This window comes from Corvus brachyrhynchos, unplaced genomic scaffold (genome assembly GCF_000691975.1).
Source record: "Corvus brachyrhynchos isolate BGI_N302 unplaced genomic scaffold, ASM69197v1 scaffold522, whole genome shotgun sequence".
NCBI classification, from domain to species: domain Eukaryota; kingdom Metazoa; phylum Chordata; class Aves; order Passeriformes; family Corvidae; genus Corvus; species Corvus brachyrhynchos.
This window is the reverse complement of record NW_008236649.1, coordinates 601,445-628,678: the sequence shown is the minus strand read 5'-3', so window position 1 is coordinate 628,678 and position 27,234 is coordinate 601,445. Positions and strand designations below refer to the sequence as shown.

Sequence of the window (27,234 nt, the reverse complement as noted above, 5' to 3'; positions counted from 1 at the left end):
GCAGCTGCAGCTTTTTCCATCAGTCCAGTTTTTTCCAGAAGGTAGAAACTGATTCTTCCAGCCTGGAGACACAGCAGGATCGAGGGTGACCTGTGGGACACCTCCCCACGCTCCTGCTCCCTCCTTCAGGTGTTGCTTTCAGCCACCACCAGCCAGGACAGCAGGGTGTGTGCTCTGACCCAGGGCAGCACCATCAGCTCTCTTTTTTCCTTGAACTCAAAGCAAACATCAGCCTAATTTAATTTTTAAAGGAGACCCTGAGATCTGTGTCTGCAGACCTAGCTTTGGGAAAGTCTAAGGATGACACTGGGAGGAAGCTCTGCTGTCACTACCATAAAGGGCCTGGATGGTGGCAGCTCCATCCCTGCCAGCCCTGAGCCAGGGCAGGGCCTCAGGGACACCAGGATGCTGATCCCATCTCAGCCCCATGCACTGAAAGGTGGAAGTGAAAAGCAGATATGATGTCTGGGAAGGTTTCCAACACGGTTTTTTGGGGTTTTTTTTCCCTTTTCCTCCTCATTTAAGCTCCAAATCTGTGACAGCCTAAAAGGTCCCTGGACACAGCAACATTCAGGAGCAGGAGATGGCAGCACTCCCCAACATATCCCAAATCCCTGGGCATTGGAGGTGGGCAGGGCAAGGTCCGGGGTAGATGTAAGGAGCATCAGCCCTGGCAGCCACACCTGCTGCTGGCTCATGGATTCAGAACTGCTGTTGTCAGGCGGGGAAGGAGTGAAGGGGGCCCTTAACATCCCACCTGCAAACTGCAACAGAACTTCCTAAGGATGGAGAAGAAGCAGGAAGGGGAGTGCTGGGGAGCAGCTGCTCAGCCCTTGCAGTGCCAAGAAGCCCCATCTCCCCCACCCTGCCTGGCTCCATCCCAGTGCCCAGCAGGACCTTTATGTAATGAAGGAAAAGCTTTCCCTTTCCCAAGTGTTAGGTGAATTGTGCTGAAGGTCCCAGCTCCGGAGCAGACAGAGGCAAATCCCAACTGGAGCATCCACAGGGGTGAGGGCAGGGGAGCATCTCCTGAACCCCTGAGTGACCAAGTGCTTGGGTTCCTCCGTCCTTCCTGGGACACAACAGCTTCACCTGGGAGAGCTGTTCCAGGGAACGTGAGCCTTGGCTGCTGCAGGAAGGCCGGCAGAAGGGAGTGCTCCAGCAGAATGAGTTTTCTCTCGGGTTCCACGCTGCGTTTGAAGGGTAAGAGCACCATCTTGTGTCACAACTCGGACTGCTCCTGCTCCTGGCCAGGAGCTCAAGCAGAGTGTACCAAGCACCAATCCACATCTCTTCCCATCAGCTCCCCTCCCACCGTCATCCTAAAGTGCTTTAAAAAGTAGGAAACAATTTGCACTCAAAATAGGTGTTTTTAAAAAAGTGTAACTACACAAAATCACAGTGAGTCCTGCAGGCCCTGCCAGGAGCTGGTGTGGTCCCTTGCCAGAGGCCCCTCACAGCTTGTTCTACAGTAGAATTAAGGGGCATTTGTGCATCAGAGGTCACCAGGATGTTCAGTACCAGCTCCAGACCTTATTGCTCAGACACGATGCTGAAAATGGGAGTTGAAGGCAAAAAGAATTCCAGATTTTGGGTTACTATTTATTCCATAGTTGAAAAAGGGGAATAGTCTCCATCAGTAAGTGTGAGGTTTATTTCAAGCAAAAAAAAGTATTTTTCAATAAAAGCATTCGCATTGAACAAGTTTATTAACTATGTGTGTATTCTGCCCTGAACCTATTTGTGTAGGACACTGATACAACTGAGAGAACTTCTGAAAAATCTGCCTCACAGTGAGTGCTTTTCCCATGATCCCACGCCCAGTGCAGACAAGTTTGTTATTTCCAATGGCTTCAAACACCGTTTGGAACACCTTAGCTCAGTTCACAGCTCTATTCTCACATCTCTCTCAACACCAGATCTGAAAAGTTCAATTACTTACGCACAGACCTGAGGGGCTCCAGGGCTGCTGGAAGAGCTGAAACTTCCAGAGTGAAGATTTATGCTTCTTCCCTTTTAATACAGACACACTCTGCTTTAGCACAGTGCAGTGTGTGACGTGCCTGGGAATGGACACAGCCCCAGAACCATCACTGTGAGGAGAGGGAAATGCATCAGGACATCTGCTTTGGACAGGCAAAAATCTTGCAGGAAAACTCCACTAACCAAGCAAAAATTATGGTGCGTTTGTTAAGCACCAGGTTAATAAAGTTTCAAGTTGGTACAACAGTGGTAACAGTACATTTGGTGGTTCTCATCCATGGATGATTCCAGCGTTTGCACATGCAAGTCTGAAGAATTTTTTTGTTCTGGAGGTTTTAAACAACTTCATGTGGGCCCTTCACCAGTGCCCAAGTGCAGCAGTAACACCTGCAGTGACACTCACAGGGAGGGCAGGGGGGCTTTGCATCCCCAGCACAGCTGGGAAGGGTCTCTGTGCACGAAGAGGGGCTCCCCCAACCCCTGGGAATAGCCAGGGGTTCTTAGGGCACTCCTGAAACACAGATCAGGACACTCGCTGGGACAAATGTGCTTGGGAAGGGGCAGGTGAGCTGGGAAAACACGAAACCCTGGCCCTGGCCAAGTGTTCTGTTTCTGCAGTCGCCACATCCTCATTCTTCTGCCTTAAGAACACATCATCTCCTTTGCTGAGCAGGAGTAACCAGCGAGCATTTGATGAATCTGTGCTAAAACAATTTCAAAAATAAATCGCAGTGTCAGCATCTATTTCATCCAAGCTACTTTAAGCAGATCTCCTCCAGATCTGTATCTTAAGAGAGGCACAGACATCACAGCTTTTCTTCACAGCTTTTGTTTGGGCCCAGTATGAGAGAGCAGGATAACACTAGTCCTGGACAGACTCAAATACATCATTGATAATGGCAATATTTGGTGTTAGTGTAAAATCCCCAATATTGTGCCTTCTGATAGCACCAAAACTCTGCAAAATTAATGAGACTACAAAGAACACACTGCAACATATGCATGTTTCATATACATATTTATATATATTTCATGTACAAAGTTACATTCTGAACCCCATGGATTCAATAATAGAAATAAATACTGAAATAACTACACTGCTATATGAGCTCTTCCGCTCACAGAAAAGAAGCCTCAAGTTTTAACAGACAGCAAGTTTAACGCTGTAGAATCCATCTCAGATTACAGAGGCAAGTAAAATTCAGCGTAAAGTGTCCAACAGACAAAACTTTCAAAAATTACAGACCATAAAATGTTTAAAATATATGTTTAAAAGATTGAGAAATGTGCATCAACAAAATTAATAAAGGAAACTTAATCTTGTTAGAGGGTGGGAGAGACATTTAGTGTATAGAAAAATGCTTTGAGGTGCAACATAGGTTGTTACAATATGGCATAACCCTGTTAGAAAAGAACATTTAATTTCCCTAAAGAAGAACTGTATTTGAGTTTACCGTGTCTCATTTTACAGAGCAGGGCCTTCACAACACCCCACCTCAACAGGGCCACTTACTGAGTGCTAAGTCAGGTTTAATCCTTTGGTAACTTTTATAATACTCACATGGAAATAAATATTCAGTTACACAGCATTTTTTAAAGACACACGTTCTTTAGAACAGTTAGTATAATAAAACAGATTTAACATTTGTTTGTTACTAAGGCAGCCTATGATAAAGTGTCTACGCTCCATCAGCTCGATCCCATCCGGCGCAGGAAGACCTTCCCAAGGAATGGACAATGCAGCCTCACCCTCACCATGCAAGCACCCCTACCCAGGCAAGTCATGTGCTGCATATTTTGTGCTCGAAATGTTTCCAAACTATTAACAAGCTGTAGCTATCAAGAGATTAGCTCCTATTTATATGATGCTTTAATCACGAGTGTAATGCATAAACACATTCTTGAGACGGAGTTGAGGATGTATTGTCATCCCAGTGCCTGGGGTTTGCGTGCTTTATTCACCCTTCCAAGTGACCTTAAGGGGAGTTTATACAGCCCAGCACACTGTGATGACAACAGGGACCCAGTTAATCTACTGTACCTTAGGACAGGGGATACAGTTTTTAAATGAGAAATACAGAGAAGTGCACATGCCTTTATCTACACCCATAGTGGTAACACAGTTCAACTACTGTCTGCTTTAAAACCCTTCCACTTTTGGACAGAAACAATCAATCATTCTCTGAAAGATTTGCAAGGGTGGCCCACTGAGGTGACTAAAATGGCACAGTGGGCCAGCTCCATTTGGCAAAAGACCAGGTACACACTTGCCAGGTTGCAGTGCTCCAGCTGGAGCAGTAACGCTGCTCAGAGAAAACAGCTTGTCTCTAAAAACAAAATCCTACAAGAACCAAGGAACAGAATTGTGCGCTTTTTTTTCTGAGGACATGAGAATGTGACAATCAACCAGCAAGTCAAAAACTTCAGAGATTGTGTTTTTCAAAGAGAAAAATAAAAAAAAAAAAAAAAAATCAAGAAAATGGCAGGAAAAGCAATGAAACTGCACCACTCACAGTGAAGATTCTGCACAACAGTAAAAGTTTAGACAGCATTTTTCTTAAGACATCCAATCCCATAAGTTAATTGAGATGTGCTTCATGTTCAGCATACATGCCTGTAAGTTTAAAATAGGTCTAAGAGTGTTGACTCAGGTTACTTTTGTATAATTGGTATTTGTATAATTTTTAATAAGCTTCCAGACTTTGTATTTAAGCCGAAGTACTTTAAGAGTGACATTCAAGATGAATTTGGAAAGCAAATTATGAACATGCTCTCATCACTTTTGGCATTCTGAAGAGAAAAATACTACCAAGATATTAGACATCTTTAATAAGGATTTTTACTACATAGTTCATGTCCTAAATACATATTTACGAGAGGAACAGCTGTGTACAAAATATGTCGCTTAAAAAGTATTTATACATATAAATCTAACCAGTAGACCTGAATGGAGATTTTCTGGTTTATCAGCTATGATATGCATTTGAAAAAGCTGCCTAAATATATATTTACACAATAGACCTCAGCTAAATGTGTTCATTTAAAAAATTAAGAAAATATATAAACACATGTTTGCCTGATAGACCAGAACTGCTCCTATTGCATAAAAATGTTTAGGCAGTTTTAAAAAAGTGTTTCTATATTTACTCCTCTGAAACTGTTCAGTTCTCTCACATAATCAAGTTACTATATTTCTCTACTAATCTGAACAGCTCCAGCCTTTTGGGGGTAAATGCTGGATGTTTATTAAAACCCCTCAAAACTTTTACTTTCCAGAGACTAAATGAAAAAACAAATCTGGGTACAGAAATCATGAAATGTTTAACTTAGGTCTGATACTAATGCAGAAATTTCAATTTAAAAGGAAGACAGTCTTGAACTCACATTTATGGTTAAAAAAATAGATGGTGAGTAGACAGAATGTCAGCCTAATATTAGAGTCTCCTGACTTTCAGTAATTTTCTCAATCTTTGTGTTACCTGATAATATTGCTGCTAAATTATTTACTTTTTTTACTAAATTGGGGTATGGAGCTACAAAACAATACATTTGGTACCTAATGATCTGGCACTACAGCTCCTTACGATCGCACTTGGGCAGAATGTGGGGTTTTTTCTGTACACCCTCAGTCTTTTCTCATGCTCTAATTCAGGTCTCCAACCTTCACACATGTAGTGCCTCATGAGTTTGACCAACTAGGCAGAGAAGATCATTCTAGTGCTTAGGACATAAGGAGTTAAGACAAGAAAAGAACAAAACATATCCCCTGTTTGAGAATTTTACAGTTATTTTCCAATTTAAATCAACCTAAGAATACCCTTTGGAAACAGTTGTTCCGTATCAGGGAGATGGAAAAACATTATGCTCAAAATTGCTCATTACTGAGGGCAGCAGTTCTCAAACTTTAAGGTTCAACAGTGAAAATACGATTTTATTTAAATATTTTCATTTTAATTCCTATACAGCCTCCTTCCCCCCCCCCAAATTCTGATGAATGTAACAAATTAAACTGTGTACACTATATGAGCAAGATCTTCTAGGTTTGAAAACAAAAGCTGAAATACAGTTTGCTTTAGCCCTCACTGAGTATTTGGATGAGTCTTAATAATCCATCTCCTAATTTGTCCATTTTTTTCATACTCTGGGAATAACTTTGCTGTTTTACCCAATGCATTATACGGTGAAATGAAGCTCAGTTGGAACAAAGCTGAACTCAAGTGAGACTACCAAAGAAGTGAACACATTAGATTGCTGTGGTACAGTAAAACTGTCTCAGCTGCTCACTGTGGTGCGCACACCAGCTGGAGAAACATCTGATTTCCTCACACTGTTCCATGTAACACGGGTGCAGTAAAACAGCACAAGCTAATTCCTGTATAGATAAAGGTATGACAGGTTTGCAATATAAAGTTAAACAGCAAAGAAATGCTTCAACATCATGTAGTGAAACAGGTTCACAAAATAAAAAAACATGCAGAAGCTTTTTTTTTTTTTTCCCTGTTTTTAAGGTCTCCAACTGCATCCTGCAGGCTCACTCACTGCCACACATGACTTGCCACACTATCAAGTGACTCCTCTCAGCTTTGGCTACAGAAGGTTCAAGTGGTAGAGCTTCTCCCAGGAGTTCAGATTCTCCTCCTTCATCCCCTGGAAAAAACCAGCTTTGAATGAGGCAGCCAATAATCAGAAGAGCTTTTTTCATGCAGCAAGACAAGCAAAACACTAAAAAGGCAGAAGTTGCCATATGCTGATATAAAAACATATTAAAGTCTGTGAAAGTAAACAGAGTGTGTTGCATAATTATCTCAGAGCCCAGCGTTCTGCTGGCCATGTTCTTCAGTTCTAGACCAAAAAATAATGGTAGTTTCATAAGTATCCATGTTCTACATGTTTCATTACTTTTAACTCTTTAAGGTAGAGAGACCTCCTAAATCTGCAAACTACCAGGCAGACACAGAGATGGTTTTGCCACTAGAAAGTGTTCTGGGACAAACACAAACATATAAATGCTCTGGAGCAAGAGCTGTAATTAAGCACAAGTGAGACAACACAACATTCATGTCTATGATCAACCTTTCCAACTCTTTCGTCCTGTTCCAGATATTCCAGCTTCCCACAGCCCTGCCCACAGTGGCAAAGACAACCTTGAACATATTCTCCATTACTGCTCTTCAAAAAGAAGAGCAGTTTTGTAGCTGCACCTGAACTCTGGATGACAGGAGCTGACTGGGACCAAAGGTGACACTGAACTGCAGATGGACAGCCAGAACCATCAATCCAAGGAGAAGGTCACTTTAATCACAGGAAATAGGAACTGACCTACACCTTCAGGAAGGTGCCAAATCAAATTTTGGCTGGTGTTCTGGTTAGACTCCTTTGGAGGGCTGAGCAGTGTAAACAGAGTAGTCCCAAACTGCTCTTGACCAGTTTGCTGGGCTCATGTGGCATTGGCTGGGCTAATGCAGCACTGACACTCAGCTCCTAGCTTTGCATCATGCCACAGGGACAGCAAAATGAGCATTTGCAATGTGGCTGCTCCAGCTGCCCTGGAGCTCAGCACTTGAGCCCTCACTGCAGGGTGGCACAGAACTGCCTCAAGCCCTGCCTCCCACAGAAATCCAACAGGGGCACCCCAGGAACCTGCTTGGCACCGATTAGTGGGATGACAGGATTTGGGATGGCCCTCCTGGGTTTTCCTTTGTAGTGGTTTTTGTGGGTTGTTTTGCTGTTTGGTTGGTGTTGAAAGACTGCAGACAGATTCAGGCAAAAGGTCAAAAGCAGGCCTAAGAGCTGTGACACCTTTTTATGCGCTTTTTGTCAAGTGCAGACACCTTTTTATGCACTTTTTGTCAAGGCCTCCAGCTGCAGATTCTAAGCACAGAATCACAACAGCTTTCACTTTATTTCCCCAAAGAGTTCAATTTAAAAAAAAAGAATGTTTACACAAGAACTCTTTTGTGGGCTAGATCATCCAAATGTGCTATCCAAGAAAAGCAATGAATAAATAAGATGGGCATGCAGAGATAAGAGATCTACTTTATCCCTTCCTTGAGTAAATTTTACACTGAGCATTCTTCACTTAACACGACTTGTTTTCCAGTCAGTCTGCATATTTAAGTAACTAAGGACATGTTTTCCAGCAGTTTGAGACAGAAGATTAACCTGCCAAAGAAAGACTGAAAGCATAAACAGGAAGGTGGCACATGACTCCAAAGCAGAGTTTCAAATAAACCTCCTTACAGTCACCCCAAAGGTCACAGTTTATTGGGAGGAGGAGGACAAGCTGAAGGTGTGTGTCAGAATAAAAATACTTCTATCCCTGCAGTGTATAGTAAAGACTGTATATACTGACCACACAAATGCACTCATTGCAATTACAGCAGCAGTTATGATGTGGTTAATAACCTTTCAGTATGAAGTATGACTCATTTAAAGCTCAGATTTCTTACCCATTCTGAAGTCAATGTATCCTTCTCCACCGCTTATCACCAACATTGATTTTAAGGGACTCTGGTTGAAGGACTCTTGGGCTTGTTTATCAGCTGTTAGCTCTGTTCCACCACTACTCTGAGGGCAAACAACCTGACCTGGGTGAAAAACAGAACACATTTTTATGCCTTATCTCAGAGTAAAACCATCTGTGCTTGGTCACTGGATTGCCTAAAGCAGTTGAGTGCCTTCTTAACAGGCAAGTGCTCACTTAGCACAGCACCTTTTTCACAGAAGGAAGCAAAGTCCTTGTTTGTGACCAAGCCCTTTTCCTCCCATTAAACAGGGCTGCACTTAGCAATCAGACAAGTCTTGTAATTAAAATACAATACATTGTTTCTGAAAGTAGAAATTCATACCCTTGCTATCTTTGCCTAAAAACACTGTGTTTAACTAAGCGAGTGCAGGAAAAAACACACCACAACCAAACCAAACCAAACAACCCCTTTTGAAGATGGTAACAAAACCTCACCTGGTACTGCAACAAAGAATTTCACAGCATCCCGGTGGCCGTGGAAGCAGAGCTGTGCGTGTGCCATGGAACAGTAGGGAATGAATGTCCCTGGAGTCACTTTGTCACTGTTCTCATCTCCATAGACACGGATCACACTCCCCGGACGGTTTCCAGAGCCTGCTGCTGCTTTATTGGCTGTAAAAGAAGAGGAGTTGTTTTCTGCTTCAAAATACAAATTGCTGAAGTGGTTATTTGTTAAGAAACCTTATGGTACCATCTAAAAGCTAAAGCCAACTTAGATAAAAATGAAACAGGAAGGCAGCAATGCCAATTCAAGACAGAGCTGGAAAGAAAAAGATTGCATGCTTCGTTATTTTAAGTACATCAGAAAATGGAGCAGGATTCTTATTAGTCTAGCATAAACACCAGATTTCAATATCCTACTTTTGGGAAAAAATAATTTGTGACAGGACTGTATCTTTCATAGAAAATAAGTACCTCTAATGTGTTTCAGTATGAGCAAATTCCATGTACTTAAACATGTAATTAAAGACAGTTTCATTCCAACTAATCATAAGGTATCCCCTTGCCAGCAAAAATTCTCTAGAAATAGCCACCTGTGGGCATGAAGGAGCTACCCTATTATCATTCTACATCTAGATTTTACTGAGAAGTTTTAAAATACATTAAACCAGAGAAGTACTCATGCTAGACATACAAGCCATCTCCATTCCAAAGACTATCAAAGTAGTGAAAGAAACAGTGATTTGTAACAAGACAGCAAATGATGTGGATTAATGACAAAGTTACAAGATGTGGTATCACATTGGCTGGAAGAAAAACAAAGTCTGTATGAGAGTTCAGCTGCAACACAGGATGATATGCTAAACTGCTGAGCAGATTGGTGGCCATTTAGCAAACATAAAACTGCTGCAATGCAGTAACTGCAAGTGGAAAAACATTTAGGAACATACAAAGGGTAAATCTATAAGGAGTGGGAAACAGCCTCAAAGTGGCTATTAGAAGCCTGAAAATAGGTTTTGGTTCAGGATCTGCACTTACCCCGCAGCCCCAGTAAACGTCCCTGGTGGAGGATTACAGCTAGTGAGAAAGGAGGAAAGGGGAAATGGATAGGTATGACAGTAGAGGAGAAGGATTAATGAGAACCCACCACTCATATTTTGGTTTTTGATAAGGTAGAGCTTAAAATTTTAGCTCCTAAAAAAAACCAATAGATATTTAATTACAGAAGATTCAATCAAAAGTCACAAAGAACAGCATCTCGTTATAGAAGTTTCAGAACAAACTGGACCACAAAAGCACTGCCACTGTCACGTGTTTTTAAAGTTTAATATTGATTAGCAACGTTTCCCCTTTCTCTCTTTCCTTGGCAGGAGGCTCCAGAAAAATATAGAACAACTCATGTTTTAAAGTACCCTTTTGGAACATCATCTGCTGCCCTGCTATTGAGACCCAGGGGACTGAGAGATGCCACTGCTCATGCAAGGATGTGACTGCTTTTAAATTCATTAATATTCCCCACCAGGATTCTCAACCCTGCTATCAGGCTACCCCCAAAAGGCTGCTCTGACCCACAACCAGTCAACAGAACTGAAATGAAACCAAACAGCTTTAATAGGGATTTCTTCATGTTCACTCCTGGTTTAAAACAAACTCCTCTGGAAACATTAAATTAAGCTTGACACAAATTAAGAGCCATAATTTTTGAAAGCATGATTTAAAGTGTTTCAAAATCCATGACAGGAAGTCTGTCCTTCCTTAGTACATTCATGCAAGGTAAAAAAAAAAAGACATTTACTGAATGGATGGACAATGCAATGGAACAATATGAGAAACAATGCATGTGTGTGCTGTTCAACAAAGCAGGTAATATGTGAAGAGTTTTCACTATTACATCACCCTAAAACTTCACCTATCAGACTGCACTATTTTCTAGGTAGCAACAGTACAACTAGGACTATCAAAGGTCAGCATTTTATTTTCTGAAACTTCTGTCCACCTGTTATAACATTAGTCTCAGGCACAAGTGTTGAGGCTTCTTTTTGTTCTTTAAATGCAATCAATTTACACAGAGATTCTTCCCAAGCTTTACCTATTTAAGATTTGGTTTGCCCTTGAGCTGTTCTTTTCTCCTGAGGTTCAACTGCCCTTAAGTAGTTTCAGCCTATGACAAGAGTCTGGGATCTGTTATTAAGCAAATACCTGGATTTACATGACTGGAATTTGACCTAGATGTTAGTGCCCTGTTTGAAGAATGTGTTTACAGCTTCTGTAACTCTGAATGTGTCCTTTAAAGCAGTCTGTGCTACTCCTGATCCAGTCCTTTATACCCACACTGTATGAATTCTCAAGAACTAAAGCCAATCAAATTGTATTAGCAACAACACCAACTTGCTCAAATCAAAGAAAAATCTACTTTGTGATCATATGGTAATCAAAAATAACATTAATTAGAAAAGTAATGATGTCTCTTCTAAGCAATAAACATCTGTCATTGCTGCTAATGCTCAGAACACCTCTAAGGCTTCAAAGTGTCCCTTTGATTCAAGCCAACTCTACTCAAACTGCAGTACAGGAGATTCTGGAGACGTGTTATTTTCTCAGAGGAATTGTAACCACATGCACAGATTTAGGTGCTAAATATCACACAGGCCTGATCTGTTACAAACCTGAAAGAGTCAGACCCGGCAGAGAAGCTTTCCATCCATTAGCAAGCATCTAAATGGTGTTTAACACTCTTTTTTGTGTGTCTACAGCATATTGCACAGTGCTATTCATTGATATTTTACTTACTTTCTGTTAATGGAATGGAGATGATGACACCATTTCCTGTTCCTACCCATAAACGATTACAAGACACCATAAGTGCTGTGATTCTCACAAATGAGAATCCCAGTTTACCAGTACCTAAAAACAAAAGATGCTTTTCATCAAAAATTATGAGCAAGAACAATTTTAGTTCTACAACAGAGACTCTTAAATACAACTCCCAAATCACACAGACAAGTAATTCCCTCCCACTTCAGGCAGAAACAAAGTAGAGGAGCGCATTTAAGTTGTAAAGATAACCTAGAAGGCTACAACACTGTAAGCAAATTGAGAACCTTACTGCAAGAATCTAACATTAGCTATAAGAAAGCAAAAAAGGCGTAACAGCTCCTCAATGCAGCACAGTAAAATCTTTCGGGGCTTATCAGCTTTTAAAACAAACAAAAAAAGTGAGTTTACAGATCTAAGACAGTGGTTTGGTCTGACATCCATTAAAATTAATTTCTCATCCATTAGCATGATGAGGGGAGCAGAAGGCTGACAAGCCATGTGCAATGCACAGCAGTGACTTGTGAAGGATTTCCCAGGGCCTAATTGCCTGTATTTGTTGTGCAATGTAGGTAGTCAAACTGCTCTTATACAGATACTAATGAAAAAAATCAGAAAGCTTATTAGATTCAATAGCAATAAAAATTTGTGGGGGGGGAGAAGGGAGGTTGAAAAAAGAGGCAATTTTTCCAGGCAGGTAATGGATTCCTCCCATTTTTAGCTATAAAAAAATGTATCAGTATAGAAAACGAGAAAGATTGTAGTGTCTCTATTGGTGCCTGCCCAAACCAACCATCATTTTCCTCATTAGTTCTGAGTTTTTAAGGACACTTTACACATCAGGTAAGGTCAGCAGACTGTAACAGATGACTGTAACAGATGACCCATCATCCTCATCATGCTTGACAGACTGACTTAGGCTTCTACTTCCAGATTCCAGTCTGCACAAACTGATTTTAACCGGCCTTTCCACCCACCCTTGCCCCAAACGTGCAGTGAGAACTGCCTGATCCCCAGCAGGAAAAGGAAGCTGCAGACAGCAAGAACACACCAGTTCTCCCTGGGAACTTACCGAGCATTTTGCTTACATAGGGCTCAATGTCCACATCCTGCAGGTGCTGGTAGGTGTGCGCGTGGTAGAGGCGCAGGGTGGAGTCCAGGCGGATGGACACCCACACCCCGTCCCCCACCCACGCCAGCTGCCTCACTTGGCTCTCCCTCCTTGGGTGGGCATCAAAGGACTTCTATGAAACATTGGGGTTCAAATCAGAAGGTGAAACAAAGGGAAAAGAAAGAAAGGTTTCTCTGTTACTCTCACACAGTCGGGACTGGCAATTTTAGGTCAAGCACAACCCTCTGATCTGCAAGATCACAGACAGCGTTTAGCTCCGTTTCAAATACCACGTGATGCTCTAAAATTGCTGATTCCCTTCCCTAAGTGTGATCTCAACGCTGTAACTTCTTACTCTGTCTTCATTTACACATCTCATCCCAGCCTGCTCCAGCTTCTGTCTCCCTTGACAGAAGGGAGAAGCTGGAGCCTTTTTGGTCTGAGATCCTGCTGCCACAGCACAAGGTACCTGTGCCCAAAAGGTGTCTTTCTTCCTTGTTCTGTCATGACCAACTCTCACAAACAAACCCACCTGTGCAAAATACACATTATCCACCAGCAAAACAATCCATTTCACTTTTATACGAACTTCATTTCAGTTTTCCCATATATTTATAGACTTCTTCACAAAAACAGGTTATTATTGGGTGATATTTTCAGAAGAGCTGAGCAGTCACCCTCAAAGGCCTGGCTCATGTCTCAGGCCAATTAGCAGGAGCTGAAACACTAATATTGCTCAAGGCTTGCAGAAACCTCAGCCACTTTCTGCCCTTGAGATGACAGATTAAACACTGCAGATAAAACACCAGCTCACACACCTTGCATAAACTCTTCTCTAACTGGAGGGAGAGTACCTTCCAAATTAACACTTACAAACCGCTGAAGTGTGCAAAGACAGATCACAGAGAAGTTTACAGGCAGGTGGAGAACAAAATGAGGCGCACACAGAATAAGCTGGGAGCTGGCCTTACAAGCTTTGCACAAGAACACTTTCCAGTTTCTGGCCAGCTAAAAGTGGAGAACTAAACCTCCCAAAAACTGGTTTCAATAAGTGAGAACTGTCTCATGGCTTTTAAGTCTTCCAAAACAATGAAAACACCTTAAAAAAATGTAATACTATTTCTTAAAACAAATTTTCTTGGTTGCCTGTTTCCGTACTGATGAAAATGGATGTTTCTGGAGTTACTCTGGAGTCTGAGCTGCAGCATTAAAACATAACATTTAACTATTTTAATCACCATTTGAACTTACCTCTATTTTCATGGCTTTTGGTTGAACAACATAGATTTTGTTCCTGTAGCCACACCAGACCTTGTCATGTACCACTGTCATGCACCGGATCGAGTGGTGCGGCCGGCCCAGGTCCAAGAGGTGATAGTTTGTCAAATCCCACTGACCATCTGCAAAAACAGGAGGAAAACAAAAAGCAAAACTCATAGGAACCTGTATTTAGTTTAAGGAAAATTTACAAGTACAAGTAACTATCTTAAATGTCTAATTTTTTTAAAGCATTGTAATAATCTGGGTAAGTCAATACAAGTTTATGGCTAGGCTCCTCATTAAAAAACCAGCAACTAACATCCCAAATGCTACTTTTTTAAAAAAATAAAGTTGTATGATGATTCAGGTTAAATACCCAGCAAAATATTTTTAAATCAGCAGGTTACCCAGTGCTACATGTCTGCTTGACTAGGACCAGTACCTGTGAAAACAAACAGCTTCCCACAGAGCGCCAGGCACCTGCTGCTTGGCTGAACATCAAGTGTTGGCCAGTGCAGATTTTTTTAAAATATGCTGCAAGATCTTAAAAAAGGCACCCAAAATCTACTAAAAGCATACTAAATTTGGTCATTCAACACCAAGTAAAATTCTTCTCTAGACTGAGCTAAGGCCACAGATCATCAATGACATTCACTAGAGAGGCTTAGGGATTGGAAGCCGCTACAGTGAGTTTTAAGAAAAACCAACAAAACAAAACCACTAAAAACAAATTCATCCCAGATGCATCTTTTCCAGTATTGGCATTAGTGTTGTGAAACCTTTTTAATCCTTTTAAATGCTGAGCACAGGGATTTAAACATCACAAGGGAAAGATGAAATTAATAGAGAGGCTGTGGAAAAACAAGCTAACAGATTAAGTTCCAGTTGCTCATAGTAAGACCTTCCCCTCCAGGTCCTATTTCTGGAGGCTGAAGAATGGAGCTGGTTCAGGAGCAGTTTGGGCAGAAATTCTGAAGGGATGCTTACAAAATTCTCACTGAAGGACTTGCCCAGAGATAATTTTTAACACTAACAAAACAGAAGGCATGACTATTGAGTATGATGAAAAAGCAAGAGAAATGATGATCAGAGTGGACTTTCACATAGCTTTTTCCTATTTAGCTCAGATCTATCCCATTCTCCATTTCAGAGTAAGAAAATATTCCATGAATGCACCAGAACAGTGCAAAAATGGTACTTGAATCTGCAACTGAAATAACAACAAATATTTCTTGTGACAACCCAAAAAAAGGCCAAATGGGAATACATTATCAAAACATTACTTGTAGATGGCACATTTCTTCCCTGACTACTGTTAAAAATTCCCTGGTTTCCAGGTGTAACAGAATCCTTACCAACTCCCCGGTGAAAGATGGCGAGCGTCCCATCTGCCAGTGCAACCAAGACTATTCCTTTGACGTGTCTGGGGAAAAAGGAGGCACAACACCACTCTCTGTCAGACTGCTCTGCTCAGAAGGCAGGTTTAAATGTTACAGCATATTTATTACAGTCACATTAGCCCTAGTGTTTTGATTTCTACAATATAGCTCAAGAGAAGGGATGTAACAAGGGGTCAAAATTCAGTTCAGAGAGCTTGAAATTAATGAATAGCTGGCTACAATGCCTGAAGAAAACAGCAAAGATAGCAACCTGTAACTGTTTTGCATAGCTACAGCTCATCACTTGGGCTATGTATTTCCAAGAGGTACAAGACTCCTTTTATTTTCCTAACTTCCCAAATGTTTTTCCACTGTCCCTCAAAGAACATGCAGGCAGTCATGGCAACTGACATTCCCAGTATCTGAGAAGGAAATATAAAACTACTTTGGAAAGTATTTTAACAGAAATTCTTTATGATTTACATGACATTCTTTCAGGACTTACACAATACTGAGAATAGAATCTTTAAGTTTAATGGCATGAACACATTTCCTCCACTGGGCCACTGACGAATGAACATACAGGCTGCAAAGACAAATCAGGAGGGATTAAAAGCACTACCAGACAAAAACAACCACAAGCAAAACCCTTATAAACTGAAATCCACAATCAAAGGGAAAATAAGCTTTCATCTTCCACTGGAAACTATGTTTAGACTGAAAGCAAGAACTACATGAGCAGCAGAATGGCTTTTTCAGAGGCCTAAAGCATTACAAACTCCCTTGCAGACCCATCTGCAGTAAAAAGTACAATATATTTTTCTAGCATACTAATATACTGAAAGTTATGGAATTAACAGACCATAACAATTTCTTTGACTACAAAAAAACCCCCAGAACTTTTCTGCAGATGAAGCATTATCTAACAAAAAAGGGCTTGCTAATCACCTACAATGCTTCCTTTGAATTCTATAATGTCTAAAAATGCAGCAAAGCATTCAAGGTTTTGGCTCTCTTGAGATCTTCCTGCACTTAATCTTGACTCGAGACAGTTATCAGGTCTGTAGGCACAAGAAGCAAGCTTAAAGTAATTATTATAAATAAATGTAACACGATTAGCACTTCCTTACCATCCATTCTGTGCTCCAAGCCACATGGTTGGTAAAAGGCTACTCATTTTCTGTGCTTCTTCTCTCACTAGATCTTGCTCACTGGGCAGAACTGCAACATCCTTATATAACTCTGACTCAGTACTAGAAAAAAACACCAGTTAAAATACATTTAATGGAGTGCACAGATTACTCAGGCTATAACCCAGGTGGTTTACTTCACTACTGAGAGCTCCTACACTGGCTTTTGAAGTACATGAGGTGTTTAAAAACACAGTAACCACACATGAAAGTACAATACAGATGAAACCTCAATAACAATGAATTTCTTCAAGTGGACATTTACTTTTACAAGGAAAACTAGGTTCCATTCAAGCCTGTCAGTATTGTTATCTCTGGGGAATGGCAGAAGAGAGTCACAAATTAGTCTTGTACCAAGACTACTTATATAAACCTCAACACACTTAACAAGAATAAAAAAGTAGTCATTTTGTCTCCATGCTGTGTTCCTACAAACATTTTCTCTTTTTAAACACATTGTAAGAGGATGAAGACTGAGGCTATGTACTTAGGCTGATACACTGGAGATGCCTCTGTTGTATGTTGCACTCCCAAGGGATCTGTAAAGACATGCTCTGTGTAGACTCCAGTTTGTGCAATATCAGCTGTGTCTTCTCCTGTCCCTGCATTGACTTCTGTTGCTTCTGTTGCCTCCTCTGCTGTTGGAATGTTTTCATCTACTGAATTATTTTCAGTTGCAATATCTATAAAACAAACAAATTTGAAAAACTTTGAACAACTGCGATAGAATTTGCTATTGTTTAAAACAGCCAGAACTTGATATTTAAAACTGAAGTGAATAGCTGTTATAGCCAGACAATTACAATTTCCACATCAGAATCAAAAGAAGTCACATCAGAAATGCCCAAATTTTAGCAGGTTGCACTGTATAAACAAATGTCAAATGCACTTTAAGTATCAACCCAGTGACTGATGGCTCAGATTGGCCATTAAATTATTAACTAGGACAGCAGTGAACAAGGCCAACCACCAAATATCCACTGACAATCATAGAACCCCACAGTTCTGCAGGGCACATGACAGAAAATAGTAAAAATGATTATTTTATAGAGAGTTTCACTTAAATCTCTATTAAGACTTTACAAAATCCAAGGCATTTATTTTAGTCACTCTTTGGCAAGATCTGCATTTCAAATATTACATTAAAATCTCTCTCTAGAGCAGGCACAAGAATTCCCTCAAAAGTACCTGCAAGAAGCAGCTGCCAATTCCCATTTCATGTCACCTCCACCAAGTTTTCAGCTCCAATCTACAGACTTACAGAGAGCTCATGTCATCGTGGCTTACACGCTGTTAACCCCAGTAGCTGCACCACTCATTTCCAGCTGCACCTCAAGGTGTTTGGGCAGCCCTGACACACCTGCAATGTTTATCACATACCTGACTGTTTCTCTGCCACAGGTGAGGCCCCATTGGTGTCATGGGTGCCAGGAGCCCCCGTGAGGCCCTCAGCAGTGCAGCCCACCACAGTGATGCCCCCCAGCAGGCTGTCGGTCTCAGCAGAGCTGTTGCTGGTCATGCTGCCACACAGGGAGGATTTGTCCACTTGGCTGGAATCTGCTTCCTGGGACCCTTCTTCTCCTGCAGGGTAGTCTGTTTCCCTTGCCCCTGAAAGAGATTAAACTCTGAATCACAGAATATCCTGAGCTGGAAGGGACCCACAAGGATCCAGTCCAACTCCAGCTGCACCTCAAGGTGTTTGGGCAGCCCTGACACACCTGCAATGTTTATCACATACCTGACTGTTTCTCTGCCACAGGTGAGGCCCCATTGGTGTCATGGGTGCCAGGAGCCCCCGTGAGGCCCTCAGCAGTGCAGCCCACCACAGTGATGCCCCCCAGCAGGCTGTCGGTCTCAGCAGAGCTGTTGCTGGTCATGCTGCCACACAGGGAGGATTTGTCCACTTGGCTGGAATCTGCTTCCTGGGACCCTTCTTCTCCTGCAGGGTAGTCTGTTTCCCTTGCCCCTGAAAGAGATTAAACTCTGAATCACAGAATATCCTGAGCTGGAAGGGACCCACAAGGATCCAGTCCAACTCCTGGCCCTGCACAGACACCCAACAATCCCACCCTTTGTCTCAGAGCATCGTCCAAATGCTCCTGGAGCTCTGGCAGCCTTGCTGCCATGACCACTGGCCTGGGGAGCCTTTTCAGTGCCCCACCACCCTCTGGGGAAGAATCTTTTCCTGATATCCAACCTAAACCTCCCCTGACACAACTTCAGGCCATTTCCTTAGGTCCTGTCACTGGGTGTTTTTCATGGGGATGAAACTGAATCACTTCTCCATCTAATAATTAAGCTTCAAACTGAGTGAGCTCTCCAGCAACTGAGATTAAACATGCAGACAACCCCTATCTACAAGGTTATTTTAACATTATCAGCAAACATGGAAGATGCTGTCACAAAGCTCACAAAACAAAAGCAAGATCAACATATACTGCATTAAAATGTCATTCACTGTATTTCAATCTGCAGTTTTCCAAATAGCTTACTGCTATTTTAATTATATCTTCCTCTAAAATTAGATTACATAACAGTGCACGTATGCAAGGACACCTATCTACATCTTTATGAAGAATTTAGGTGCAATAGGTCCTTTGTTCTGGAAGAAAAACTGTTTTTCTCATGTTCAACCCTCTTATACTTTCAAGACTTAAAATACACTCAAATGCAATAAGGATTCCCTCTGCAGGAAGCTCCAAGACTTGCTGCTTATCTTCAAGAAGCTGAAGAGGTCAAAAAAGCAGCCAACATATTGTTCTTTTTGTGATGTTCACAATTCCATGAAATATTGACATTATTGCACAGTTTATAGTACATCAAACAAAATAGTTCCCCTTGGCTGCTGACATCTCTCAGAGTTTTGGTTAATTTAGGTCAAGAGCCAGCCAAGAGCAGAACAGTAGGGTAGAAATGCAATAGTTTTCTGTACAACTAAACACTTTCTTATTGCTGTGTTACAGTAACATTTTATCACACTAAGTAACAAATGTGTGGGTTTTCATGGCATAAGAAAAGCTGAATAAGAAACAGTTAAAAAAGCAGGAGCTGAACCAGCCCAAGTGTTTACCTGGCACACTGGCAATACAAAGCACATGAGAATTACAAACAATGAAACTGTCCAGAATATTTCCTGGTTGATTTGCATCAATAATGATAACTTTTGTAGCAGAATGTGTGCTAGTACAGATCCAAACTAGACTGGATAATTCTTCCTGATGTTTCAGTTCCTTCTGCTGATCCTGAAGGAGAATAAAGGCAGAAACGAACAACAGAAAGGGGGATAAGAATAGAATTACTACCTTTGATCTTTTATGGTCTTACATTTTCACCTACAGAAATATACATAAATATATGGGAAGTTAGATATCTTCAATGCCACTGTAAAATTACATGTAGTTACTTGATCTCTATGTATCTGAAGTATAAAGCTCCCTCATATTTCATACTTCTCTTAAAAATATAGAAAATATTATAATTGTACTGCATAATTATACAGTTAGAGCAGTATAAAATAAGAACATTATTGTCATGCCAACTGCCATACTCAGTATCACCACAGGTCAATGTGATATCCCCAGAGCACTTCAGAATGAAGCCTTTGTTTTTATGCCCTTAATATGAATTCCATTTATGGCAGTTAGAACATAAACAGTTCTGTCACAAATGGTTTTTAAAGGAGGCAGCACTGGTATAAGCAGTATGTCATTTTGATGTAAAATTGATTTGCTCCTGAGATTCGCCAGCAAGGGAAGAATCAAAGAATTTTTGTAGTCGGATTCAATAACCCAAATATCCTGAGCTAATGACTACCCAAGAAAAATCTATTTGTTACCAATGAACCTGATTAGAAAATACTTTATTACTCTACAGTTACACAGTAAAGACATATAACTACGTAATTTATTAAATGTGCCTTGCAGTGACCTTACCTTGAGCTCCTGGTCTAGTTTATCTAAGCTACTCTGGGATCCTGTCTGCTGCTTATTGCCATCTGCATCCACACCAGCCACATCATTATAGAACACACTGGCACCAACCACAGACCCTCCATCTCGTGTCTTCCCTCCTGACAGGTTCACCCCTACAGCACACCACAGCTTGGGAGAAAAAGAAATGTTTCCCTTGAATCTCAAACTAAAAAGAGAGACACAAGCATTGTTAAATACACTAAGTGATATCAACATTATTATACATCCCTAGTCCATTTTAAATTATTAATTGCAATTAAAGTAATGTACATTTTACTGAGACATAAATTCTTCTTTACTATGTTTTAAAAAGAAACACCTTAATTTGAAAAAGAATGTAATTGAGTCCAAAATAAAAATATTCAAGCTACAGTTTGCCCAAGTCTCTCTATCATCACTGGAAATATCCTACCTTCATAGAAGTATCCTTCTCATCCAAAGGTCTCAGGTAAACAGGTACAGGCAAGTTCTTCATCTTATTTTCACCCTGTCCACCATTTGCCACCTAGGTAAAAAACAAACAAACAAACAAAATGGAAAAGCTTTCCCTTTAAAAGAGGTTTACAATCTTTGGAATCAGTTTCTCAGACTTTATTAAACACAGTTAAGAGTTTTTAATTGTTGTTTCTCTTAGAAAGATTCTTTACCGCAAAGTTCAACAAAAAAAAGCTGGAATCACTCAAACACAAGCTGTGAAATCATACCCTACTCAAATGTGACAAAACATGAAGCTGTTACCATTACATCTGAAAACATCATACCTGTTTGTACTTCTGAGGTAGACTCCAGCCAAAAGCCTGCACTCTGCCATCCTCCTTCTGGACATGAGCCTTCACCTGGCGGTACTGCTCCCTCTTCTGCTCCCGGCGCGAGGCTAAACTGGCTTCAGTTCTGGGCAAGAATCAGGATTGAGGAACCTCTTATTTATGCTCTTTAGAATCTCTTGTGCAATGGGAATTGCTGTTAAACTCAATAATCAAGACTTCTGTGGAAGCACTGGGTTACCAAGGGTATCCCTAGTTTTTTTCACCTATCAAAACATCAGGTTTCCTGTTGGCTATTTTTAAGGGACTGATGAAAACCAGGCAAAACCAGAAAGTCTATTGCCAGCATCCTCAATGGAAATTAACTTGGGTTGTGTACTTCTACTCAGAGGTCCAAAAGTTGTAAATCAAAAGGATATATTGCCAAAACAAAGCACAGGAGAAAAAAAAAATAATTACAGATACTTGTTAGCCTGACTCTTACGTGTACCTTAAGTACCTGTACAGTTGCTGCCCAGCTACAGCATTTGCATATAAAAGTGTACCAAGTGCTGCCTCCTATGCCTAAATGCACTTTTTTTGAAAGACAATGGTATTTAGCAAGCAGAATATTTCAGCCAGGTGCTCAGAGTATTCACCCACTGCTGCACATTTCACTCTGCACTATCTTGAGTCCTTATGAATCAACATACACTTCAGGAGAACATTATACTTCACTTAGCAGCATGCTAATAATCTCAGAGGACTAAAAGAGTAAACACTTCATAGAGCATATCTAGTGGTATAAAACCAAAATGTCTTACTCTTCACTGAGGAATTCAAAGGCTTTAGATTTGTCACTGGGTAATTGAGATAAGGTGCTGCTTCTTTTCTTGACTGACGGAGTAATGTGCGAGGTTGGAGCATTATATTTAACATTGACAGGAGGTTCTGGTTTCTTTGCTGTATTGCTGGATGAACTGAAGAGCCTGCTAAAACTAGAAGAGAAAAAGACAAGAGTGAAGATTTGTCAGATATATCCAAATTTGATTATGCAGGCAAAACACAGCATATGCCAGCCTGCTCAAGACAGTTAAAATAAGAAACTGGAGCCCAACATAGTAGCAGCCACCACACACTCAGTAACACTCTCAAAGCACAAAAAGTCATGTCAGTAAGAAAAATTCTTAAAGGATTATTATCCTATTTGTTTATCAAATTCAATGGGAACTTCATCTCAAATTAACATCCACAGGGACCCAACAAAATTAGGATGTGAACATCACACCTGGAAGACAGTTCCATGAAGGACATTAGTTCATGCAGAGAGCATTTTAAAAACCCCACTATTTTCTAGGCAAAAAGGTAGAACAATTATCAGCAAATCACAACATCCAAAGGATTATTTGACAAATATCTTGTTGTGAAAAACACTGGTTTAGATTTAAAGAGCTTGAAGTCAGCAAGGACAATGTAACAATCAGTAAGCTGTACTTCACAGAGGGAAAGGAAGTTGAAATAAATACAATCCACACGTGCTATTCAGGTTCCTACTTTTCATCATAAAAATGAATCCAGAAAAAATGTTCAAAACAAGAATCCTGGTGCATATTCAGCTAGAAAAAAAATTCCAGCACTTTGGCATTTAACTTCATAAAGTGCACAGCCACTCACTACATGCTGCAGCTTACAATACATTTAGTCTTCCAGACCAGTCTTACCGAGTTGGCATGCTGGGCAACAAGAGGAGAAAGGTTAAGACAACTTCATCTGCCAAAAAATAATTAGCTAACATACACAAATGTGCCAGCTAATTGCTTAGGGTCTTTATTTACTTCTGCCAGTGATTTGTGTTTCTATACTTACAACTGCCAAATGCTTGATCTCTTCTTCTCTTGCATGGCTGGATTTTCTCTTGATGCTCTACAAGAAATGAATTCCAAGTTTACTGGGTAAGCAATAATTTAAAAAGGAAAAGGAATGGAACAGTGTGTAACTCTTATTTTTAAAAAAAGGATTAAATCTTGAAAATAACAAAGCCTGTTTTTTCACATGCTACTTCTTTACTGATCAGAGCACAATACTGAAATTCCCACTAGAGGGAATAATAAACTTCATCCACATTTCTTTGCATCCCAAACAACTGGCAAGTCTTTTTCAGACAGTAGAGACAAGTCTGCATAATTTTGTAATGAAAACAGCTCAAAGAAAGCAGCAAACCATTTTAAATTATTCTGCCCCTTATTTAATATTTTAACCATTGCTTTTTGTTTTAAAGCCTATTAATCTTCAACACATCAGTAAATAATTGATAAAGTGAGTGTTCCCATAGCCACAGATAAGGGATAGGAGAGAACTTCTACAGCAGACAATAGCTACAGAAAAACAAGCCATGGCTGTGCGAATGTGCATTTTTCCTCCCAAAGGCTCACAGGCATGAGGACAATGGGAACAATTACATGTCACGGCTGTCCATGGCCAGCAGGCAGCACCACAGCCTCTGGTACCTGTGGTCAGGGACAACGATGAGCTGGGCTGAGGTCTGAGGCAGGAGACTTACATTTTTAAACCATACCTTCCAAACAACTGAATATTCAGGATGCAAATGAGACCAAATCACCACCTTTATTGCTTATATTTAACACACTTTGCACAGCTTTAAACTATTTTATCCTGAACAACCCAAGTTCTTCCAAAGGAATTATGCTCAGTCTGAAGACTACACTATCCCTATTTTGACATCACAAGGTATGTGTACACAGAGTAATTTTTACTGCCCAACAGATTAATATTATTTACAATTATCAACTTTTGTAACTGTTCCAAAATAAGCATCCCTTGAAAAAATGCGTGTATTTCACATCATACAAAGTAACACATCTTCACTGAGGTCTCACCAAGAACAATTCTGACAGATTATCTGCCCATAATTTAAAAACAAAGCTCCTCATGGAAATGAGGAAAACAAGCAGAAGGCAATGAACCTGCTGACCTGATCACTCTGCAGCTAAAAATCACAAGAAGCTCTGTGCAAGATTCTAAAAGAGCCTTTTCACCTGATCATCTCAGTCCATCGGACAGCCTCCTGCAGCTCCATCAGCCTCTCCTTGTACTGGTTCCTCTCCATCAGCACTCGGGCCATCTCCACACGTGTGAAGCGTTTCCGCTGCGCTGTGGGGACGTCGCTCTGGGCACACAGGGAAACAACCATGGCAGGGACAAAGGAGCACCACAGGGCCCTGCAGAGCCACCCTCAGCCTCCTGGTAACGGCCAGGCTAGGGCACAATTCCAGATTTCAAATAATTTGGGGCTTTGGAAATCGGAGTTCTACCTTCCTCTCCTCCCAGCTTTTGTATGCAACATAATTTGAATGAAAACAGCTCTTCAAAAAAGGAGTGTGATAATAGTGGTCAGAGAGGAAAGAAAGCAAACTAATCACTGTCAGCTTAATTTCCCTTGTGCTCTTTAGATCTTCTGTCTTTCCCATACAGGGAGGAACTTTACCACTACTTATTAGGCAGTAAATTTTAGTGGCACTCACTAAACACATGGACTTCTAATGTCCCATTGAATTACACACACAAAACCACACACACATATACACCTACATCATCATCCTCTTTAGCCTTCTGTCTTGCTTCCTCTGCTTCTGCCCGAGCCCTAAATACAACATAAAAACCAGCTGCATTAAATACCACAGTAGGGTTTTTTCTTCTTTGTCTTTTTTACAACCACAGGATTAAACTTACTTTCTCAGCTCTTCTTCCAGTTCTTTATTTTTCTCTTCAAGCTTTTGTTTCGCTTGTTTTACAGCCTCTAATTCACCTTGTAGTACATCCTTCTCACAGGTCAATTCATCCACCTTTGCTATTAAATCATTCTTCACTACATTCAGTGCATTTCTACACAAACATTGAAAACACATGGTTACAAGGATGACCATGGTCTCACAGTTCAGTTTCAGCCTGGTTTTATTTTTGAAGACCTACACATTTCTTACTGAGATGCTGTAAAAAGATACAGCTTTCTTAGAGGTCAAATAATCTCTTCACCAAATCTCCTACATTTAAAGACATTCACATTCTCTCTATTAGAAAAAAGTACTAATAAATCAGTTTGCTTAGAATAAATTCCTCAACAGTGCTCCAGTGGATTTGCCTCTACACTTACAGCTGTGTTTCTGAGAGGGAGTTGATCTCATCAGGACATAGCACTCCATTTCTTGGAGCCTTACAAGGATCAAAACAGATTTTGCTTCTTAGGTCCTTAATTTCTAGAAGAAGACCAACTCAGCCAAATATACCTACAAATTCAAAATACTCACACCCCTGCTACTCTTAGAACTCAAAGCACATTTGTACAGTTTCAATTCTGTATCAGGATATTGATGATATAATGAAATAACAAAGTCAGTATTTTTTACATAAACATTCTCACTCACTTTGTCTCCAGCAGCTGAGTGTTTTCCAAAATAAGGTTTTCAACCTCACGCCCCATTCCTTTCCAAAGGAAACAAACACATGAAATTAGCAAATACAACTGATGTTTTTACAAAACTTAGGTTTTGCCATTGTCTAAAGTCAACTGAATTTAAAGTATGACAAACTTGTCAGAAGACCTGTGAGCTATCTGAAGTTTCAGGTCCAACCTACCTTCTACAATTAGCTTTCCCCTCCACCTTCTCCCAATCTGACTTCAATTAAGGCCCAAAGACATCCCTGGCTAAGCACAGGCCAGTGTTGCTACTCTGTATATTTAGAAGATGCTACTGTACTAAGACAGAAACCAAACACAGCATATGCTGCAGAAGTATTAGACCACAAAAGTTAAGTTTAAAATGCTCAACTGTCTTTTACACCATGTTAGATACCAAAGCATATCAGTTATAGACACAAAACATGCTGAATAAAACTCAGATTGTGAAAGCCCTGCAGATTTCCCCAGAGCAAATGATACCTTACCAAAGAAATTATGGTCTTTAAAGCCCATGCATTCCATGTAGAGCAAAAACAAGAACAAGAAACATTTCATGTGAGGTGTAGTATGAGCGAGGAGCGAAAAAAGGTTTAGACTTAGGAAAGTTAAGAGTGAATTAAAACAAAGCCACCACCAAAAATCTGAAGTGGGATGGGATGTGATGTGATTAGAAGCAGGATTTACACAGAAGACAGATGTTGAAGAATTTAAGTTTGTCACAACCATTTCCATTGGTTAAACCTCTTATAAAAATCACTAACTTAATAAAAGTCTCTCTGTGAAACAATTTAGAAGCACAGTCCTTGGAAAAAATGTTAAGCCATTCAGAAGTTTCCAATTAATATGCTATTATGGAAAAAAGTGAACATAACTTTTCATGTAACTAATGTTACCAATTTCTGTAAATTAATTTCTCGCCCTATTTTTTGCATACCTAATATAATTTCCAGAATTTAAAAAAAGATAATTTCAGGAGAGAATAATTATTTTGCATCTGGCACAGCAAAATAATTACCACACAGATAACAGTAGAAATTATGTTAATTCAAGATTAACATAATGAATGAAAAAGGTATCTTAATGGTGGAGGCCTTTTAAAATACTTTAGGATCACAATCTTCTAAGCAACTTTGGCAGCAGAAGACTTAAAAGATATTTGGGTAACAAAGAAAAAAGGTATCTATAAATAGACATGCAAGTCAAAGTTCCCGCTTTTGACATTTCCCTCTCTGGGTTTTGGATTAAAAGTAAATGAAGTAACTTAGATCAGCCATGGTTAGTTTATCAATATCTGGAGAAATCCCCTATACTACAGCCATCAAGATATTTTATTCAAGTT

General features: G+C 40.4%; 1 protein-coding gene across 5 annotated transcripts in view; it reads right to left on the bottom strand.

The window, feature by feature from the left end:
• Nucleotides 1-2,984: 2,984 nt before the first annotated feature.
• Nucleotides 2,985-27,234, bottom strand: part of SPAG9 (sperm associated antigen 9) — a 41,137-nt gene continuing 16,887 nt past the window's right edge. For 3 of the 5 annotated variants that reach the window (XM_017726790.1, XM_017726787.1, XM_008644420.2), the window contains 22 exons: nt 25,861-25,918; nt 25,169-25,321; nt 25,028-25,079; nt 24,475-24,605; nt 23,285-23,341; nt 22,243-22,416; nt 21,437-21,566; nt 21,088-21,180; nt 20,637-20,804; nt 19,775-19,946; nt 18,443-18,670; nt 17,192-17,387; nt 16,645-16,767; nt 16,020-16,100; nt 15,491-15,558; nt 14,127-14,275; nt 12,837-13,008; nt 11,741-11,854; nt 9,989-10,027; nt 8,945-9,121; nt 8,433-8,570; nt 2,985-6,630 (listed from right to left, as the gene is read on the bottom strand). In XM_017726790.1, coding sequence (XP_017582279.1) covers nt 6,515-6,630; nt 8,433-8,570; nt 8,945-9,121; nt 9,989-10,027; nt 11,741-11,854; nt 12,837-13,008; nt 14,127-14,275; nt 15,491-15,558; nt 16,020-16,100; nt 16,645-16,767; nt 17,192-17,387; nt 18,443-18,670; nt 19,775-19,946; nt 20,637-20,804; nt 21,088-21,180; nt 21,437-21,566; nt 22,243-22,416; nt 23,285-23,341; nt 24,475-24,605; nt 25,028-25,079; nt 25,169-25,321; nt 25,861-25,918 — 2,789 coding nt within the window. In that variant the 3' untranslated portion in view covers nt 2,985-6,514. The remainder of the gene's footprint in view (nt 6,631-8,432; nt 8,571-8,944; nt 9,122-9,988; nt 10,028-11,740; nt 11,855-12,836; nt 13,009-14,126; nt 14,276-15,490; nt 15,559-16,019; nt 16,101-16,644; nt 16,768-17,191; nt 17,388-18,442; nt 18,671-19,774; nt 19,947-20,636; nt 20,805-21,087; nt 21,181-21,436; nt 21,567-22,242; nt 22,417-23,284; nt 23,342-24,474; nt 24,606-25,027; nt 25,080-25,168; nt 25,322-25,860; nt 25,919-27,234) is intronic. The other 2 variants (XM_017726789.1, XM_017726788.1) reach the window with 1 other exon arrangement.